The following is a 19,830-nucleotide window of genomic DNA, read 5'->3' on the forward strand; positions in this document are numbered from 1 at the left end:
ATTAAATTATGAAATCACACAATTAAAAAATGATTTTAATGAAACCACAGGGGTGCATTTTGTGGGTTCTTGTGGCGGTGATTATTTTCTTTGGACAAGTGACATTATCACATGATAATTACATAATTTTAATGCCATTTCCTGATGTATCACATATTGTAGATAGTAAACAGATTGCTAGAGCCATTTCCATTATGAATATTACTAGTCAACCTGATCATTTATTTATTATCAATACTAGTGATGAGAGACAAGTTGTCGATCAAAATAATCAAAATTATTCAATGATTAATATCAAGGATTATTCTCCATATCACAATGCAATCAAAGGAAATTTAATTGAGAGAGTAAGAGCATTGGTTAGTGATTCTCAAATGACAGATAGATATCAAGCAATGGTTGGATATTATTTTGATATTTACGAACCAACAATTAGAGGATTGGATGAATTATTCGAAACTCATCCTCAACTTTCTACTATAGATCCATCAAAACTCTTCTTTGTCATTGATGGCATCTACTCACCAGCAATTGAATGGTCAAGGAAAAGAGGAATCAGACATATTACATTGGCAAACACTCTCATTCTCATTCCACATCAATATAAACCAAATATTTTCCCACGAATGATTTATGAAAGAACTAGTTTGAGAAGAGGAAGAGAAATTTTGGAAAATGAAGGAATTTTGAAATTCTTTATGAATAGAATTGAAGAAAAATTGTTGAGATTCTTTGATTTTTTGAGGAATGTTATTTCATTATCGAATAGATTGAATGAAGTGAGAAAAAATTTGGGATATGAATCTGTTATGGGACCATTTGTTGATAGTTCTGATAGAGCTTCTATTTATTTTTCACTTCCTGGATTCGATTATGCCACACCTCTTCCTGTAAATTATCATCTTGTTGGATTTACTAATACCATTGTTGATAATACTAAACTAAACGAAAGGGATGAAATTGTTGATGGTTGGATGGAAAGAAGCAATGCGAATCAAATAATTTATCTTTCATTTGGTACAAAGGCAAGATTATCTATCAATCACACTTGTGATTTTATTAGAAATATTCTATCAATTAATTCAACTTATAATATTTTGATTTCTGAAAGAATTAACACTTGGAGTGATTTTGAAAAATGTAGAGGAATTCTTCCAGAATGGAAAAACCAAGTTTTAGTTAGACCTTGGTTAAATCAAGCTAAGGTATTGAGTAATCCGAAAGTTAAAATTTTCATTTCACATGGAGGAGCTCATTCCCTATTCGAATCCATTGAAAATCAAGTTCCAATCATGTTATTCCCTCAATTTGCTGAACAATTCCTGAACAACATTCGAGCAGAAGATTTAGGTTTTGGAAGAGCAATTTATGATCCAGCCAATTCAGTTGAATTTACAAAACTATACAATGAATTGATGGAAAATACAAAAATCAAAACAAATTTGAAAAAGTGGGACAAAATTAATCAATTTCACACTCAACATTTCACTCAACTCGCTCAACACAATCAAATTTCACCAAATTTATTAATGGCCGCCAATGTAATTGAAAATATTATTGAAAATGGTGACGAACATTTAAGATCAACTGAGAAACAACTTTATTTTATTGAAACAATTGATATTGTGCATTTACTTTTACTTTTATTAGTATTGCCACTATTGTTATTTCTTTCAAAGAGATTTTTATTGAGAAGATCATGATTTCCTTCATTCAAAAAATTCTCTCTTTACAATAAATTCTCATTCCAATAACAACTCAAACCCCAATATATTCATGACAGATACAAAAAATTAATATTTTGGACAATTAGATAGATTACCACCATAAAAGTTCACTCGTCCACTCTTCGCTAAATATTTTTCAAGCAACTCAAAACTTTAAAAAAAAACAACCAAGTCAATATATCTCCCTGTTGCTTGAGTGGAAAGTAATCAAAAAAGAAGGCTTTGAAAGATGGGCAATACATCATCGGTGGATGTTTCATCAATGAATGATACTACATTCATAACTCTTCCTTCGAATTATGCATCAGATTTACCTCCGCATCAACAAAGCCTCACATCCTCATCACTTTCTAATATAGAATATTCTAAACAAGATTTGGAGAATATAAACATTGTAAAATCAAAGCTATTACACTATCTACAAGTAAAAGGACAAGAAAATCAAGTTCCTGATCATGTTTTAAATTTCATCATTGAACCACTTTCAGTTGAAAATGAATTAAAAGGTTCCTACTTAAATTCTGATTGGAAAATTACATCAAGAATGGTTGAAATTTATGAATTTATGTGTTTTAAATATGTTCACAATAGTCATCACTGTAAAGAAGAGAAGGATTATAAAAAACTGTTGAGTGTGATGAGAGCACATTTGGCAACTGCTCATGCCAATTCATTGAATACTTTTGATTTAAATACTAGTACAATAAGTAATGCATCATCAAATGCTAATACTTCCATTGCTGGAGGTAATAGTTTGAATAATAGTTTGGTTGATGAATCTACAAGTCCTCCAACCATTTCTTCCTCAATTTCACCTCCGACTGGTCATTCTGTTTCAGAGCATCAACAGCAATCACTACAGAGCATATCTCATAATGTGAGTAATACTGTAGAATCTGAAAGTGTTATCAGTAGTGGTGGAGCCGCAGAAAGTGTTTCTACAGCTGGAAATGTTTCATCTCCAACTACAGATAAGAAACTTGACCTTTCATCCAAACGAAAAAGTCAATCATTTAGTGGAATATCACAACTTAATTTAAATGAAATTCAAGATAATTTACAAAGTGGAAAATCATCTGAAATTAAAAAGACAGCTGCCAGTTCATCATTTACTGAACAATCTAGAAAAGTTTCTTCACCAAAATCACCAAAAGATGAAGCCGATGATAAGAATGATTCTACTGCAAGCAAATTGAAGAGAACTCTTTCTAACTTGAAAAAAGTACCAAAACTTAAGCTTCCTGAACTTTCCTTTTCGAAATCTCCAAAATCATCCCGTGCTAACAGTGTCAGTTCACCAAAAGATAATCACAGTAGCTCTGCTCTTTCAATAACTTCCTCTGCAAGTACATCCAATTTAGAAACATTGGATAAGAGAGCATCAATGAGAAGTATTCTCGTTGACACTAAATCACTCAATCAATCATCACATAATTCACATCAACAAGATAATAGTGAACATCACCAAACAAGTGAACAAGATAAGGGTACAAAGATTGGACTTCTTAAAAAGTTGGGTTCTTTCAAAAAGACAAAATCTGGAAATAACCTCAGCCAGAATAATTCTGTTTCGAACACACCTCTAGTGGATCCTTTTGCTGATGAAGTAACATCAACAATTACCACAGTTCCAGATGTTGACAGAATTTTAGCAAATACAGAACATGATTTTGATGATAAATTTAAGGCGCTCAAATCTCAGTACATTGAAGAGAGAAAACAAAAGAGAGAACAATATCACACTCACAATTTGTGTTTCAACGACCATGAATTTATGGAACATGAAAATTTTGAGCATGCCAAAGCAATAGATGATCTATTGGCTAAACGAGTTTGTTCAGGTAGAGAAGATGTTGTTAAGAATGAAATTGATATGAAACGACTCTTTTCTAAAAACGATGAGCTGCCTTCTTATATTAAGGAAAAGCTCGATATTATATCACATCAGAGAGATTTATCAAATCAATTGATAGGTATCAAATTATTGGTCATTGACTGTTCATGCAAACAATCTATTATTCGAATGCTTTCTCCTGTGAAGGAAACATTAGAATTCTCCAACAGTAAAACTAAAGGGTATGAATTGGGACTAGTGGTTGGACCTTGGTTATTAACTTATCATGAAGATGTTGGATTAGTTATTCCTTCAAAGATTATTCCACCACTCGAAAATATACTATTTGACTTGGGAACTTTGGATTTATCCTCAAGTTTAGAACAACTATGTCAGGAATTATCCACTACAATCATTGAGTGGAATACAAAGAAATTTTACAGTAAGAACAATTCAGAAATGCCTGACTATCTTAAAGAGGTTTCTAAATTAAATATGACATCTGGCAGTTCCTATGACTTTGTGATGGAAATATTGAGTAATCTTGGAATTAGATTGAACCTATCTGATAATCCTTCTTTACAACTCTTATTTTCTAACATTAAGAATAACGGTTCATCTCCAATGGTTTGGATTACTGACAAGAATGAAGAAGTTGTATTTGAAACTCATGCACAACTCGATGAGTATGTGAACAATTTATCCAAGTCAAGCAATAATACGATAGCAATGTATAGATCCTTGGATTGGGAACTTTTGAAATCATATGATAGAGTTTTTTGGGCTAAACATTTAACAACTATTGATAGTACATTTGATCCAAGCTTCAATCATGAAACTACAATTAACTGCCCTTTCAAACATCCTTATCTAATCTAACTTTATAATTTGTTTATCAAATTTACAATTCCAGTAACGGTTCTCATGTAATGATCAGGTAAAAAGTCAATAAACAAGTGGAAACTATGAAGTGGAATATTTTCTCTCTGAATACTGACACTGGAACTGGTTGCTTTCAAATTATCAATAACAGTTTCAATTTCATGACTAAATCTCTCTCTGCCAGAGTATGAAATAAACATTCCCTTTGGCAGAACAGATGAAACTCTTTGCCATTGATCTGCTGTCCACAGATATGGAGAGAATTGTTTGACTCTTTCCTCTTCACCAAGACCACATGGAATACCATTTAGTTTCCACTCTCTCAAATCAGTATTTCTCACAAGTCTATCCTGATGAAATAAATCTGATAATTCTGGTGTTGCCATTTGTAAATCACACCAAGGACTCAACAAGATAGCACCTTTTAGGGCTGTCATGTATTTCCCTTCCGTTGATGAATCCAATTGAGACAGTTTATCTGCCAGTAACCAACACAAATTAGCCCCAGCACTCTCGCCAATGACATAAATTTCAGAATGACCCTTTTCTTCCACTAGCCATTTCAAAGATCTTAATGCTTCCTCAATTATTCCTTCAATTTCTCCCAATGGAAAAGTTGTGTATTCCAATCCTAATAAGTCGAACTTATGCTCTGAGCACCATCGTTCATGAATGTAACATAATTCTCCAACACCTGTCACATAGGCGCCACCATGGAAATGTAAGATGGCGACCTTTCTGCTTTCATTCCTTGCAAAATTAAAGAAAAAACTCTTTACAGAACTTCCCTTTAAGGTAAAATCAGGGAATTCATCAGGTTGATTAAAAGGTCCTGCATTCAAAGCAAATATAGCATTACTTGATTTCTTCTTCATTTTGGCCAAGTTTTCAGCAATTTGTTCTTTTGTATATGGTTTCAAATCCTTCGGAAGAGCTTTTAAATTATACTTTAATGGACCAAAAACAGAGTCAGCTACTCTAATGGTGGCCAATTCTCTACAATCCAATCCTTGCAGTACAATGGCTCTATATAATTCTGCCTTCTCTTTATCATTTAAATTTTCCTTACTCGACAACTCTTGAATAAGCTGAGGATGGTTTGGTTTACGAATTGAAATATCAGAACACTCCAACCAATAGAAATAATTATAGATAGAGTAGGAAATCATCGCCATTAAACTCCTCTTATAAACTCTCTTGCCGATTATTAAGAGGGTTGCTACTGTGGCTGTAAGACCAACTACAAAGAACATTTGATGACCTTTTTTCTTGTTTTTTTTAATATTAATAAAAGCCATAAAGTTCATCTAATTTAAGGAGGCAAAAGGTTAAGTGGAGATGCGGGGTATCGATCCCCGTACCTCTTCCATGCTAAAGAAGCGCTCTACCATGTGAGCTACATCCCCTTACATTCATATTGAAAATATTTTATTGTTGAACAGCAAACTCAGTCGAGGAAGGGCGTGAAATGTTTCCACGAATGGGATTTGACTGAAAGAAATGATGGAACGTTTCCAGATATTGTTGAGGCTGTTCATGAGATACCTTTTATTTCTAGTTATAAGGGAGATGAGGAACTTGACAACATATTCGAAAGTATGCATTTAGAGTAACTTCTCTGATGCTAGATTATCATCACTAGACACAGATTATTGAGTTCTTACTAATATATCGAATAGATATGAGTGTAACAGAAAATACATGGAACAGAATTCTCATTTTCAACATAACTCTTTGTGGATTGGAAAAAATCAGGCAATCTTCTATTGTTATCATTTGCAACTGTAAACATTCCTGCATCCTTCAAAGGAATTGGAATAAACATAGAGTGAGGGGACGAAAATTCTTTCACGATACCAGTAAATTACTTGTTTTTGAAAAATTGAATAGACCAGCAAAAATGTTCCTTCAAGTCATGATGACGGAAAATTGCCCAGAACATCAATGATTGTAAAGTACGATTGATGATGCTTGATTGATGTGTCCCTCTGTCTGACACTCCTGTTACCAGATAAAAAAAAATTACACACAATCCTGAGCATACAGTTGTGTTAATAACTCATTAAAAGCACTAAAGAACACTCGGTTACCGTTTCAACAAAGCAGTATCAAATTTCACAATGAGCAAGGGAAGAGACGCAATTCTTAGATGGTGCCAACGTAACTCTTATGGTTATGATGGTGTAGAAATTGATAATTTTGATTCATCATTTGCCAGTGGTTTGGCATTCTGTGCTCTCTTGGACAGTGTAAGTTGTTTCTTTCACAAAATTCTAATTCTAGGTTTTTAAAATTTTAATCAATTTGATGATTTGAATTTTTCAATTTTAATATTTTCAAATTCTTGTGATGATGGTGATAATTGTTTTTTAATTTTTTACTCTGTGTAGCAACGTCCTGATCTTCTTAAGGAATCTGGATTGGAATGGAGCGACTTGGTTAATGATTTTAGCAGAAATGAAAGATTAGAATGGGCTTTCGGAAAGGCTGATGAAATTGGCATTCCAAGATTGTTGGACCCAGAAGATGTTGATGAACAAAAACCAGATCCAAAGGTTGTAATAACCTATCTCTCTGGAATGATTCGTTTCTTCCAGGAGGATGATGGTGGATCAGAGGCTACCATTGATAGACCAACTGGTTCTTTCGCTGCTTCCATTGATGATTTAATTAATGGTGGTGGAAAGAAGAAGCCTTCTGGTGGTGATCAAACACCTCCACCATCATCAGCTAAGGTTCCACAATTAAAGGCTACCGGAAAGTCTGATTCAACACCACCTGCTGCCTCTCCTAGAAAAGATGTACCAGTTGAAAAACAATTGGAAAATCTTGAAAAGATGTACCAAAAGGGTTTACTTAACGAAGAATCCTATGAAAAGAGTAAACAAAAGATTATGGAAAAGATTAAGGAACAACAAGCCCAATTGAGTGCTAGAAGTGATCATTCTTCAAATTCCGAAACTTCATCCAATTCATCATCTTCTCAACAAACAACAAGTGAAGATAAGACACAAAAGGCTCTTGCCAACTTGCAAAAACTCTATGAAAAGGGTACTTTATCTGAAGAAGAATATAAGAAGGCAGTTGAAAAATTGAAGGCTAAATCAGCTCCAGTTACTACAAGTGAAGTCAAACCACAACAAACAACTGAACAATCATCATCTTCATCTTCAGTTGATACATCAAAATTCTCTCCAGAACAATTGAAGCAATATGAAAAATTGACCAAGATGCTTCAAAGTGGTTTATTAGGAGAAGCTGAATATCAAAAATCATTGAATAATTTAATTGATAAGGTCAACAAGTCTCAACCAAGTACAAGCTCACAACAAGAATCTCCAGTTGTCACCAAACAACCAAATCCACTCATTGAAAAGATTCAAGATACCAAAAAGTTGAATAATTTGAAGACTCTCCTCAACAAGGGTGTCATTACTGAAGAAGAATTTGATAAATCGATCACTAAGCTCTATCAACAAGAACAAGAAAAGCAAAATTCTGCTCCTTCCACTCCTCCACCAACTGCTGAACCATCATTTGATGGTGTTGATATTGATAGTTTGAAGGAAGAAGATTTTGATGAAAAGACTAAAGGACGTGTTAAGGCCATTGAAAGAATGTACAAGGCAGGTCTCTTCAAGGATAACGAATATGCCCATGCTAGAAGAAAGGCCATTATGCAAGGTCTTCAAGAAGCTGGTGGTAAATTCACTCCATCTCCTGTTACTGAAACAAAGGAACCTGAAGTCAAGCCAGTTGCTGAAGAAAAGCCACAAAAGAAGAGAACTAACAGTGTTTTCATCCAACAACCTAATCTTCCAAAGGAAATTAATGCTGATGTTGAGGATTATCGTATTCTCTATGAAAAGTTGTTGAAGGAACACGAAAAATTGGCAGCTGACTTTGATGAAATTCAAGAAGATTATGAGGAATTGAAGGAACAATTATCTACTGTCTATGATGAAAAGAAGAAGGATGTTGAAGTTCCAGAAGAACTCAAACCAGTCTTGAAGAAGATTGGCCTCAAGAAGAAGCAATCTGGTAAGAAATTGGATGTTGTCATTATTTATTCTTCTGATGATTCTCTCGTCACTGAAAAGGTCACTCTTTAAAATTGTAAATAAACTCTATAAAACTGAAAAGAATCCAAAATATTATGCATAATGGACCAAAAGATCTTTTCATCCATACATAATCACCAATTGATTGATTGTAATACATCAAAATTTGACATTTATTGATAGGATAATAAAAACATATTCAAATAAAAATGATTCAACAAGATCCGTCATCTTCAGAGCAAAATCAACAACAACAACATCACCACAATGATGAAAATGTTCCGAAAACAAAACAACGAAAATTAAGTATTCGAGAAGTCGAAGAGAGACACACATTCAGAATTGCCTCTTTCAATGTAGAAAACTTGTATGGTAGATATTGCTTTAACAAGGCACAAATGGCAAAGATATCCAAGCAATGTTTGGGACGCAAAGGAAGTCTTGAATTTGGTGTCAATGATGTACAAACTAATTTAACTATTGCTGATGAAGATAGTAAAAGAATTACAGCTGAAGCAATAAAACAAGTGAATGCAGATGTGATTTGTTTGATGGAGGTGGAATCTTTGCAAGTATTGGACTCGTTCAATGAAAAATATTTACAATCAATGAATTATGCCTATTCAATTTTAATAGATGGAAGAGATCCTCGTAGTATTGATGTTGGAGTTTTATCAAGATATCCAATTGTAAATATTCGTTCAAATAGACATGCTACCTATCCAGGTGAAAAGACCAGATACATTTTCTCAAGAGATTTACTTGAATTGGATATTGAATTTCCAGGAAATAATAATTTGACAATTTATGCAACTCATTTGACATCTATGAGTAAGGGAAGAGAAGAATCAAAAGATAGAAGACTTGTACAAGTTGATTATATTTGTGATAGAATTGAAAAATCTTGGAAAGATAAGAATTATAAGGGAAATTTCATTGTTTTGGGTGATATGAATGACTATAATGATTCTGAAACAAGTTTAGGAAAATTATTGAAACATGACCACATGGCTGACATTATTTCACAAAGATTGCCATCTGATGAACAATGGACTCACTATTACAATAGAGGTAATGCTTACAATCAACTTGATTACATGTTTATTTCAAAACATTTACTTCTTAGAAACCCAAGAGCTAAACCAGTTATCTTCAGAAAGGGTCTCCCAAAAAGAGCCCATTCTTTCACTGGAAAAAGAATTAAGGGTGTTGGCCAAAATGAACCAAAGGCCTCAGATCATTGTCCAGTCTATGTCGACCTATCATTTGACTAGTACTAACATTTAAGATCCAATTGTATAAACTGGAGATGTTTAATCTTCAAAATTTAGGACAATAATTGCCTCACTTTCTCCAATAACTTTTGTACAAAAGATATTGAAGAAACAGCCATAATAAAAAATGAATCATCAAAATCTCTAATGGAATAGTTGAGTAATCAGGTAAAAATTGAGAAGTATAAAACTGCAGAGGTCACTTCCGGGTTTTTTACAGCAATCACCTTCCATGACCCTAACCTGCAGCTCGAGGCATTCTTGGGAAGAGAGTTCGGTTTGCAGTATGATTGCTACCAAATCATTCATCCAGTGATCTATTAGAAAATTTATTGAAATTAATATTTTTTACTTTTGGTTGCAAAATATTTGCAAATATCAAAAATTTGCGTAAATTTACGTTCACTTCGCCAATAGGAGACTAAAGTCTACAACACAAGAATCCCTTGAAGATAATTCAACAATCTCCATATACGCCTTGTACATTTTCACCTTTCCAACATTTTCCAATTGAAATATGGATTATTTAACAAGTGAACCATTACCACTTAGACCCTTAGATTCTAGAAATAGGATAAGCTAAGGAAGCAAACTATTGGTAGTGTCTTTTCTTTCAAACCATGTACTCTTAATCCAAATTATTCTATTACAAATAACAGCAATTATCATGGCAATACATCCCAAAGACCAAATTACTTCTCCTGTAATTTCCAAAGATCTTTCATTAACTAAAAAGCAACCTGAACCAATTGTGAATAATAAACTACTTGTAATATTCAATAAATAAGCAGATAAATCAATTGACATGAATGTAAAACATTTTACATTGATATCCATTCCATTCCTAGCAGATTTAATGATATCCACTTGTTTTACAATATATTGAATTATTGAAACAATTAAATATGAAATAGCTCCAACAGACCAATTGACCTCTGCAATAATTACAATTAAAATAGGTGGATTCAACATGTATAACGAAGATCCAATTGTAAAAGTTAATCCTCCCAAAATTAAAAAGAAATCATTCACCATTTCCAAAATAATCATTTTCAATGGAGGTAAATCAGGAGGTCTATATGAACTAATATCTTGATGTAATTCATGCATTTGATCTTTTAACCTTTTAGAACTTTCATTTTGTAAATTTGTAATTTCCTTCACTTTCTTCTCCCATCTGAAATGTCTAATTAAATTAATGACATCAACCAAAGCCTTTCCCAATGGTCCAACAAGGAATAAAACTGATCCTATAATAAACAATAATATTCCCGAGAAGAAGAAGGTTACATTATTAGCAATCAATAAACCACATCCAGCCACGAACAATGCTGCTCCAATCACAAACGAAATATCCAACAATGCAAAAGCAGCAATATTTAACCCTCTCATCATTATCAGAGTAGAGTTCTTCTGCTGATGATTCCCAACGAGAACAAGAATGGAAGAGGAAGGAATTTTGGAATTTTTTTCTCTTGTTTTGTTTGATTCTTCGTGTTCTTGTTTGATTGTTGTTGTAATATTCTGTTGGTGCTTCTTATTGTTGTTGACGATGGTCTTATTACTCCTGTGGAGAATTTCATGATGGAATTGTGAATGTTCATCCTTGTTATCATCATGCTGAAGGTTATGTAGAAGGGAATTAATTTTCGAGTGTTCATCTCTGATCGATTGAAGAAGATCGAGTGTGCTATTGTTGTTATCTACTGCTGTTGAGGTTGACAATTGTTTGAGATTGTTTGAAGAGTTGGGTTGTTCTTGATGATGGAGATTAGTAAGAGAACCATCCAATGTATAGATTGAGAAGGTCTCTCCTTCTTCACTTGTTGTTGAAGTGCTACTATGACTTGAATTACTATAGGAAAGTGCATGGTGATACTTTCTTTGGGGAGGTTCTAATATAATTTCATTGTTGTTGTCTTGTTCTTCATGATGTGATGATGATGAATTCATTACATTTCTTGAATAAGAAGGTTGAATAGAAAATGCTTCCATGTGAATAGGTTCAACCAATGTTTCCTCCAATTTACCAATTATTGATTTCTCATAATGTTGATTATCACATCCTGATGGAGGTGTAATATCTGGTTGTTGCTGATGATTGTTTTTTTCACAAAGAGAGGAAATAATTGATGGAGAAATCTTAGACAAATCAATTGTACTTGCATTCAGCATTTCAATATTCTCTCCAATAATATTATCTTTAGTTTCTAATGCTTTTTCTTGACAAGTTGAATCGCCTTGTTTCTTCTGCATGTTGTTGAATGGGTTTGTTTGCATTTTCTTATTAATTTGGTTGTGAGAGTCTGGCAACGAATCATGCAGCTGCTGAGAAGACATTCCAATAAATTTACCTTTCGTATAATTATTTTCTTCTGCATCCTCAATAATGTCCACAATAACAACACTATTGCTTGAAGATCCGTGGTCGGCCGAATAGGAGAAATGTTTCTCTTGATTATTTGTCTTGCTATTTATGTGACTTGTTTTGAAATTCATAAAATTCATTTTGGCTATTGGATGAGAACAGTTAGTAATTTGATAAGAAGTGATTTAATATATATTGAAAAGATGATGAAAAGAATGTTCAGAAGTAATGATTGCAATAAAACGTTACTAAGTAACTTTAATAATAGATTCTGAGAGAGATATAAACAACATGAGCAGTGTGGGTAACAAGGTTTAATGTTGCCACACTTTTTATGAGATATATATTTGACAAGAGAATAACCAACAGACAACCCAAGCTCTATTTTTAATGTTATCACAACAGGTTCTTTTGTTGGTAGTAGTTGGGTGTGGGTTTGAGTATTGTGAATTAGTTGAATTGGGAGTTTGTTGTTTCTAAAGTGCTCTGGGTGATGTCTTGATACTGTTTTATTAAATTGAAGCGTTATTGGATAATGAAATGAATTTTCATGCCTTATCTAGTTTCTTTTAATGTAAATAACTGAAGAATTTGATTTAAGGATTGACTGTATTCAATCTGAATACTTGATAAATATAATATCATAAATAACGAACTCAATAGGTACTGTAATAATCTTCCTATTGGTTCCTTAATATTACTTCCTTTTTACCACATCACATTTCAAGATCTGTTCATTGTTCAAGAGTCTTTTCATAAATCATCGATAGGAAGCTATGAACTTTTAATCAAAAAAAAAGAATTTACATTGCCAATTCTTCTTCTATAACGTCGTCATCATGTCCCAACAACAACAACAACAACAGGAGGAAGAAATTGATCCAACATTGTTGAATTATAGAAACTTGACATTGTATGTAAAAAAGGGTGAAAGTAAGGATGTTGTCTCGGCATTGATCAGAGAGAATGAAAGTTCAAGTCAATCATCCTCTTCCGAAGATATTCAAAATAATGTGGAGGAGGCTTTTTCCAAGACTGTTGATGAATCTACATTCCGAATTGAAGAATTAGATGAGGAGAGTTTAGAAAAATTATTAGCAGAATTATTAAAAGATCAAGATGATCAAGAAGTGTCAATTCAACAAAATTATCTAATGAGAGAACAATCACTAAAACCTCCAGAACCTGGTACTGTTGAAATTAAACAACAAGTTGAATTTCCTCCTAAATTAGATCAATTAGAAACTGCCATAAATTCTGTAGGAAATTATCTGGCAGAAAAGGCAACAGAAAACAAGAAACAAGAAACAAACTTTAAAATCATTAGATCTGTTCCAACTGGAAAGCAAAATTCGGAAATAAGTTCAGTACCATTTATTTCCATTACATTTAGTCATGATATGATTGAAGAATTTGATGGAGAACCAAAATCATTTGAAGAAATTGATTTTGTTGAAATTAGTCCAGTCACTGAAAATGTTAAGGAAGGAAAATGGAAATGGATTGGAACTAAATCTTTAGTATTTCAACCAAGATTCAGATTTGATAGATCTAATGAATTCACTTACAAGATTCTGAAAGAAAAGACCAAATCTGTGTTTGGTAACACGATTGAAGAAGATTTGGTGGTCACTTTCAAAACGCCAACATCACGCACTCTCTCAGTTATTCCTTCGTCAACAAGTTTCCCAATTTCCGAACTTCCTTTCATTTTCCTTCAATTTGATCAAGATATGGATAAGCAAAGTGTTCTTGCACATTTGTCAATAACAGTTTCTTCTAAATCTATTGGTGTAGAAGTATTAGAAGAAACATCAATTATTTCCAAAATGTTGGAAGATTTGGATTATGCTAAAAAGTTTCCATATGTTTTTGGATCATACAATAGATGCCTTCAAGGCACATATGACCCAAAGAGGTGTATGTGGCTGAAGTTGCATATTGCCAATGAAACTTTACATGCTGGAAAGGATTATCCAAAAATTGGATTAGGAGAATATTTGAGTATTTTATTGAAAAAGGGGTATAAGAGTTTGGAAGGACCAATACCGTCAGCTCATGAATACTCGACAGGTATTTATGGTTATTCCAAAATGGCAGTCAACTATCATTACCCAAAGAAACATTTATTTTATAATGATATTTATCCAGGATGTTCATTTACTTTCAGTTTCAACAATCCAATTGATTTGGACAAGATAGAAAGTATTGAAACATTTGTCCAAGTTGAACCAGCCATTAAAAATTATAAGGTAACTTGTAATGGTAATAGTATTGTAATATCTGGTGATACACTTGCTAGAGAAAAGTATCGTGTGAAAATATTGAAAGGTGTCCCTGATATTTATAATCAAAGCTTGGAAAATGAATATGAAGCAACTTTTGAAGTGAGCGGAGAAGATAGAGAATTCAACATGACTCTTTCAAACTCAACAATTATGCCACCTTGCTTGTTTGATTCACAAGATCCTTTTCTTTACTTTGATTCTGTAAATATTCAAGAAACTCATGTTATTATTAATCAAGTTGATCCTGTAGAAATGTACAAGGAAAGCTCTTTTCCCAAGTTAGCTGCAAAAACAGTATTTAATTCATATGATAATTATGATTACTTTGATTGGTATCCTCGTAAACCTCACAAGATTGGAAAGGAAGTTTTTGATCAAAAGGTAAAACCTGATAACTTTGTAAAAGATAGAACAGTTTCAACCAAGATTATGTTATCTCAATATCTCCAAAATGGAAAGACTGGATCTCTACTTGTTCACATCAAACCAAAGAGATCTATTTTATACAACTTATTTAATGGATACGAAACCAAGTGGATTCAAGTTTCAAATTTGTGTGCTGATATTATTAGTATCACAGGAGAGAAGGCAGCAGTTTTTGTTACTGATTTCTCAACTGGAAAACCAGTTCCAAATGCCACAGTAACTTTATCCTATTCTACCAATAATACACCAACGAAAGATGAAGACTTGAATATTATCTCAACAAGTGAAACAACAAATGAAAATGGAATGGCCTTCTTTTCCTACAGTCGTAATTATCACACTGTTTTGATCATTTCAAAAGATCAAGATCAAGTTGTGTACACAAATCCAACAATTTACTCTCATTCAATCCGAACCGACACAATTTCTGCTCATATATTTAATGATCGTGGTCTTTACAAGCCAAATGAAAATGTACATATCAAAGGTTTCCTTAGAGATATCAAGTACAATTATGAAAAGGGTTCTGAGAACTATGGCACCTATTCTATTAGAGAACCATCCACTGAAACTAAAGCTACCTATGAAGTTCAGGATTCTCGAGGTGTCAAATATTTGGATGGAAAGATTGAATTGAGTCCAAGTGGATCCTTTGTATTGGATTTAACTGTTCCTGATAATGCTAATTTGGGTTCTCATTCCTTGACAATTTGCTATGGATCTAGAAAATTTAACCACACTTTCAATGTTCAAGAATTTAGAACAAAAGAGTATACAGTTTCTAGCAGCATTATTCCTTCATCTGATAAGGTGGATTTGTTTATTGGTGACAAATTGGTAAATAAGGTCAGCGCAAAGTATTATAGTGGAGGTGGCTTGTCCAATTCCCAAGTTAACTACCAGTTCAACACAGAACCTGCAACCTTTAATCCAGAAGGATGGAGTAATTATGTCTTTCAAGATACAGATCTCAGAAATAATTACAAGCTCAATACTCTTATTGAAAATATGAAATCCAAATATCAAGTATATCAAAGCTTTAACAGTGCAACTGACCCAAGCGGAGATGATCATGCCTTTATGCAGTTGTGGGATCCAGAAAAAATAGTAACTGGTCCAATAAGCATTAATTGTAAAGCAAATGTTCAAGATATTAATAGACAAACACAAGGAACATCTAGTGAGGTTATTCTCCACTCTTGTAAATACTATGTTGGTATTCGCTGTACAAAGAGAGTTGTTATGAAATCTGATGAAAATATTGACTGCTTTTTCATTGTTACAGATATTAGAGGTAAAATTGTAAAGGATATTCCAATATCTGTAAAATTGGTCAAGTTTGGTTATGATTCTAGGGGTTATGAAAGATGGGAAACCACTAAACCAATCAAGGAAATTAATCTAACCTCTCAAAGTCAACCACTTCTTCATACATTTACCCTCAATGAAAACACAAATGATACTGCCTATGGAGAGTATGCAATTTTGTGTGAGGTAAAAGAGAGTGAAAGACCAAAATTTAGATCAGGCATTAACAGATGTAGTATTCCAATTCGTAAATTTGGATTTAAAGAACACTTGACATCAAAGGGATACACTTCACTCAGCACCAATTCACTTGAGTTAATTTCTAATAAGTTTGAAACTGATGAATACGAGCCAGGTGAAGAAGCCAAAGTTTATATTGTCTCTCCATTCAATGGTGAGTGCTCTGGATTTGCCTGGGTTTTATGCAATGGATTAATCAAAGAGGAGAGATTTGACATTACTAACGGTATCCATGAATTGACCATTCCAATCAAGAAGGAATACAGACCTAATATCCAAGTAAGAGTTCAATTATTTGGTACTGAAAATTATATTGATGTTGATGACAAGCCAAGAGTTAATCCAGCTCATGCTACTGGATCTCTAACCCTCAATATTTCCAAAACCGAGCATGAACTCACTGTAACTGTCACTCCAAAGGACCCAATCTTGAGTCCAGGAAAAGAAACTGATGTCAGCATTCTCGTAAAAGATAAGCAAGGAAACAATGTACCAAATTGTGAGGTTTGTTTAATTGTTGCTGATCAAGCTGTTTTAGATATGGCCAATTATTCAGTTACCAATCCAATGTTTACCTTTGTTTCTAACAATTCATGCTCTGTTGATTTCTCTTCGATAAGAGATCGAGTAAGATATTGGTTATATCCAAGAAAAAATCAAAGAGATGAAGAAATCTTAGCAATAAGACAACAGGCACTCCCTTCTTCAAATTTGTGTGCATGTGATTTAGCTGGTTGCAGTGGAGGCCGTTCGCGTAAATGCTGTGAACAATGTGGCGAATGTGACGATATGGCTCAAAAGGAATGCAAACGTGAAAAGTGTTGCAAGAAGTCATGTGGCCTTGCATGTTTTTCTAGAAGGTGTTGTAAAAATAGTAAGGATTCATATGATGGCTCACGATCCCAGATGCCATCTATGGATGATAGAAATGGTGTATTTGAAATTCGTTCCAACTTTAAACCAGATGCTGCTTTTATTGGATTTGCTCAAACTGATGAAAATGGATTTGCAAAGCTTGATTTCAAATTGACTGACGCTCTCACAAAATTCAAAGTTACAGCTGTTGTAAATGCTAAACAAGACATGTTTGGTATTGGTAATTCTGCAATTACTACCAATTTACCTATTGCAGTTAGACCATCACTTCCAAGATTTTTGAATTATGGAGATTTATGTGATTTGACCTATGTTTTACAAAATCAAACAGATTCTGATTTGACTCTTTCTCTAGTATGTAATGTATCAAATCTCAGAATATTCAATGGAAAGGATAAAAATCAACGTAAGAAGGGATATACTGTTGTGATACCAGCAATGGGAAGAAAAGAAATTAGAATTCCTGTTCAAGTACTCAAATGTGGTAAGGCTCTTATCAATCTTGGAGTTAGAGTGGTTAGAGCCATAGCCAAGAATCCTGAAAAGCAAGAACTTGCCGATGGAATGGTTGGATGGTCAGATGCTGTCAAGAATGATTTCAAAGTTTTTACTCCAGTAACCAATGAAGCTTTTGCAACGTATGGAGATGTTAGTGCAGAAAGTGAAACTATTGTACAACCAATTTCACTTCCATCCAAGAATCTATTGGCACACTTTGGTGAATTCACTGTTAGTACTTCAACAACAGCTCTATCTACATTGACTGATTCTCTCATTTATCTCTATTCTTATCCATATGAGTGTAATGAGCAAATTGCATCAAAGATTTTAGGTATAGTTTGTATGAAGGAAATGATCTTACAATTCTACACACCTGAAGAGCTTCAAAGATTGATGGAAATTTCTGGAGAGGAAGAAGTTAACACATTCATTAATTCCAACCTTGCTAGATTATTTGATCGTCAAAGATATGACGGAGCATTCTCATATTGGGATAGCAAGTTAATTGGAGACCCATTCTTAACATGTCATGTAGCTCTCTGTTTTGCAAAATGTAAATCTGAAGGTTACAAAATCCCAGATCAAATATTATCAAGAACCAAATCCATTTTGAAGAATATTTCAAGTTTATTCTTCTTTGGATTCCTTTGGCCAAGATGTATTAAGGATACAATCAAATCATATGCCTATTATATTTTATCATTGTTAGCTGAAAGTGAATCTGATAAGGGACAGGTAATTTCTCTGTGTGAAGGAATTCTTGATCATTATAATAGCATTACTGAATTGACACAAGAATTATCCCCAGAGACTGCTGCCTACCTTGCTATGGCCATTCATAAATGTAAGAAGGAACCAGTAACAGAAGAAAAGAAGGGCTTCTTTGCTAAATTTACTAAAGAAAAGATAACTATTCATCAATGGTTGGATGCTATCAAATCATACTTTAAGGAAAATGTAACAATTGACTCTGGAATTTATGCTCACTTTATTACTCGTTATGAAGATAATGAACTCGCTCAAATGGTTATGTTGCATTCAAATACCAGAACTGATGCTGTTGTTTTGGGTTGTTTGATGGAAATTGATAGAGAAGACAGTAGTGATATTATTCAAAAATTGGTGAGAAGTTTGTTGGCTGCCAGAAATGCAAACAGATATGGTCGTTGGTATAATACTCAAGAAAATTCCATCTGTCTCATGTCACTCACTGATTATTTCAAGATATTTGAGAAGGAAATTCCAGATATGAATGTCAATACTTGGCTAGTAGATAGTACTAGACCAGAGGAAACTGTATTCATGGGTAATCAATCTTGGAAGGGAAGAAGTAGAGAAAAGAAAACTACATCATTACCACTTGTTGCCTTTGTTCCACGAAGTGATATTGAAAAGGAAGTTGTTAATCCAAATGAAAGTGATTCCAAAAAGTCATTCTTGTTGACAAAGAATGGAGCTGGAAGGCTTTACTATAGAATTGCTCTTTCATACACTCCTGAAGAATTGGTTCTCAAAGCTCTTGATAAAGGATTTTCAGTTTCCAGAGTTTACGAAGCAATTACCAACCCAGATGATGTCAAGTTTGACAAGTCAACAAAAACATGGAAGGTAAAATCAGGAGAATTAGTCAGAGTAACAGTTACGATTTGCAATCCAACCAGAAGATACAATGTAGCCATGGTTGACAAGATGCCAGCAGGTTTCGAAGCTGTCAATCCAGAACTCGATACACAATTTACTGATTTTGGAAATAGTGGCAATGAAGAAGATTTAGCAAACAAATACTATTACAAATGGTTCGAAAATCAAAACATTAGAGATGAAAGAGTTGAAGCATTCAGCAGAATCTTATATGAAGGCTCCCACGTTTACAGTTATATATGCAGAGCTACTACGATTGGATCATTTGTTTCTCCTCCAGCTTATATCGAAGAAATGTACTCTCCTGAATGCTTTGGAAGAAGTAAGACTGAGTTTGTGCAAGTTTATGATAAAAAATAAAGTTTGATATTACAAGTAAGGTCAATAAATTAGGTCCTAAACAG

General features: G+C 33.5%; 6 protein-coding genes and 1 non-coding gene across 7 annotated transcripts; 5 read left to right on the forward strand and 2 right to left on the reverse strand.

The window, feature by feature from the left end:
• Positions 1 to 29: 29 nt before the first annotated feature.
• Positions 30 to 1,703, forward strand: NAEGRDRAFT_62695 (uncharacterized protein; the record flags this gene model as incomplete). Its single annotated transcript, XM_002681917.1, has 1 exon — positions 30 to 1,703. One exon carries the CDS (start codon positions 30 to 32, stop codon positions 1,701 to 1,703), a length of 1,674 nt encoding a protein of 557 aa, XP_002681963.1.
• A 203-nt stretch (positions 1,704 to 1,906) lies between these two features.
• Positions 1,907 to 4,529, forward strand: NAEGRDRAFT_56824 (uncharacterized protein). Its single transcript, XM_002681918.1, has one exon. It carries the CDS (start codon positions 1,957 to 1,959, stop codon positions 4,438 to 4,440), a length of 2,484 nt encoding a protein of 827 aa, XP_002681964.1. The 5' UTR covers positions 1,907 to 1,956; the 3' UTR covers positions 4,441 to 4,529.
• A 1,247-nt stretch (positions 4,530 to 5,776) lies between these two features.
• NAEGRDRAFT_t59 lies at positions 5,777 to 5,849 on the reverse strand. Its single transcript has one exon. It is a non-coding gene; the product is annotated as a tRNA-Ala (tRNA).
• Positions 5,850 to 6,470: 621 nt separating this feature from the next.
• Positions 6,471 to 8,585, forward strand: NAEGRDRAFT_78181 (calponin homology domain-containing protein). The gene is made up of 2 exons (XM_002681919.1): positions 6,471 to 6,692; positions 6,834 to 8,585. Exons 1-2 carry the CDS (start codon positions 6,564 to 6,566, stop codon positions 8,553 to 8,555), a joined length of 1,851 nt encoding a protein of 616 aa, XP_002681965.1. The 5' UTR covers positions 6,471 to 6,563; the 3' UTR covers positions 8,556 to 8,585.
• Positions 8,586 to 8,713: 128 nt separating this feature from the next.
• Positions 8,714 to 9,778, forward strand: NAEGRDRAFT_62698 (uncharacterized protein; the record flags this gene model as incomplete). The annotated part of the gene is made up of 1 exon (XM_002681920.1): positions 8,714 to 9,778. One exon carries the CDS (start codon positions 8,714 to 8,716, stop codon positions 9,776 to 9,778), a length of 1,065 nt encoding a protein of 354 aa, XP_002681966.1.
• Positions 9,779 to 10,090: 312 nt separating this feature from the next.
• On the reverse strand, positions 10,091 to 12,286 carry NAEGRDRAFT_56826 (uncharacterized protein; the record flags this gene model as incomplete). Its single annotated transcript, XM_002682069.1, has 1 exon — positions 10,091 to 12,286. The coding sequence occupies one exon, from the start codon at positions 12,284 to 12,286 to the stop codon at positions 10,358 to 10,360; it is 1,929 nt and encodes a 642-aa protein (XP_002682115.1). The 3' UTR covers positions 10,091 to 10,357.
• A 699-nt stretch (positions 12,287 to 12,985) lies between these two features.
• On the forward strand, positions 12,986 to 19,786 carry NAEGRDRAFT_45966 (uncharacterized protein; the record flags this gene model as incomplete). Its single annotated transcript, XM_002681921.1, has 1 exon — positions 12,986 to 19,786. The coding sequence occupies one exon, from the start codon at positions 12,986 to 12,988 to the stop codon at positions 19,784 to 19,786; it is 6,801 nt and encodes a 2,266-aa protein (XP_002681967.1).
• Positions 19,787 to 19,830: the final 44 nt, after the last annotated feature.

This window comes from Naegleria gruberi, assembly GCF_000004985.1.
Source record: "Naegleria gruberi genomic scaffold NAEGRscaffold_4, whole genome shotgun sequence".
In the NCBI taxonomy this organism is placed as follows: domain Eukaryota; phylum Heterolobosea; class Eutetramitea; order Acrasida; family Naegleriidae; genus Naegleria; species Naegleria gruberi.

Excerpts from the sequence above, each read along its gene's own strand:
- NAEGRDRAFT_56824 (XM_002681918.1), top strand. The coding sequence starts at position 1,957 with ATGGGCAATACATCATCGGTGGATGTTTCATCAATGAATGATACTACA.
- NAEGRDRAFT_78181 (XM_002681919.1), top strand. The coding sequence starts at position 6,564 with ATGAGCAAGGGAAGAGACGCAATTCTTAGATGGTGCCAACGTAACTCT. Across the intron at positions 6,693-6,833 it reads TCTGTGCTCTCTTGGACAGT|CAACGTCCTGATCTTCTTAA; the intron begins GTAAGTTGTTTC and ends TACTCTGTGTAG.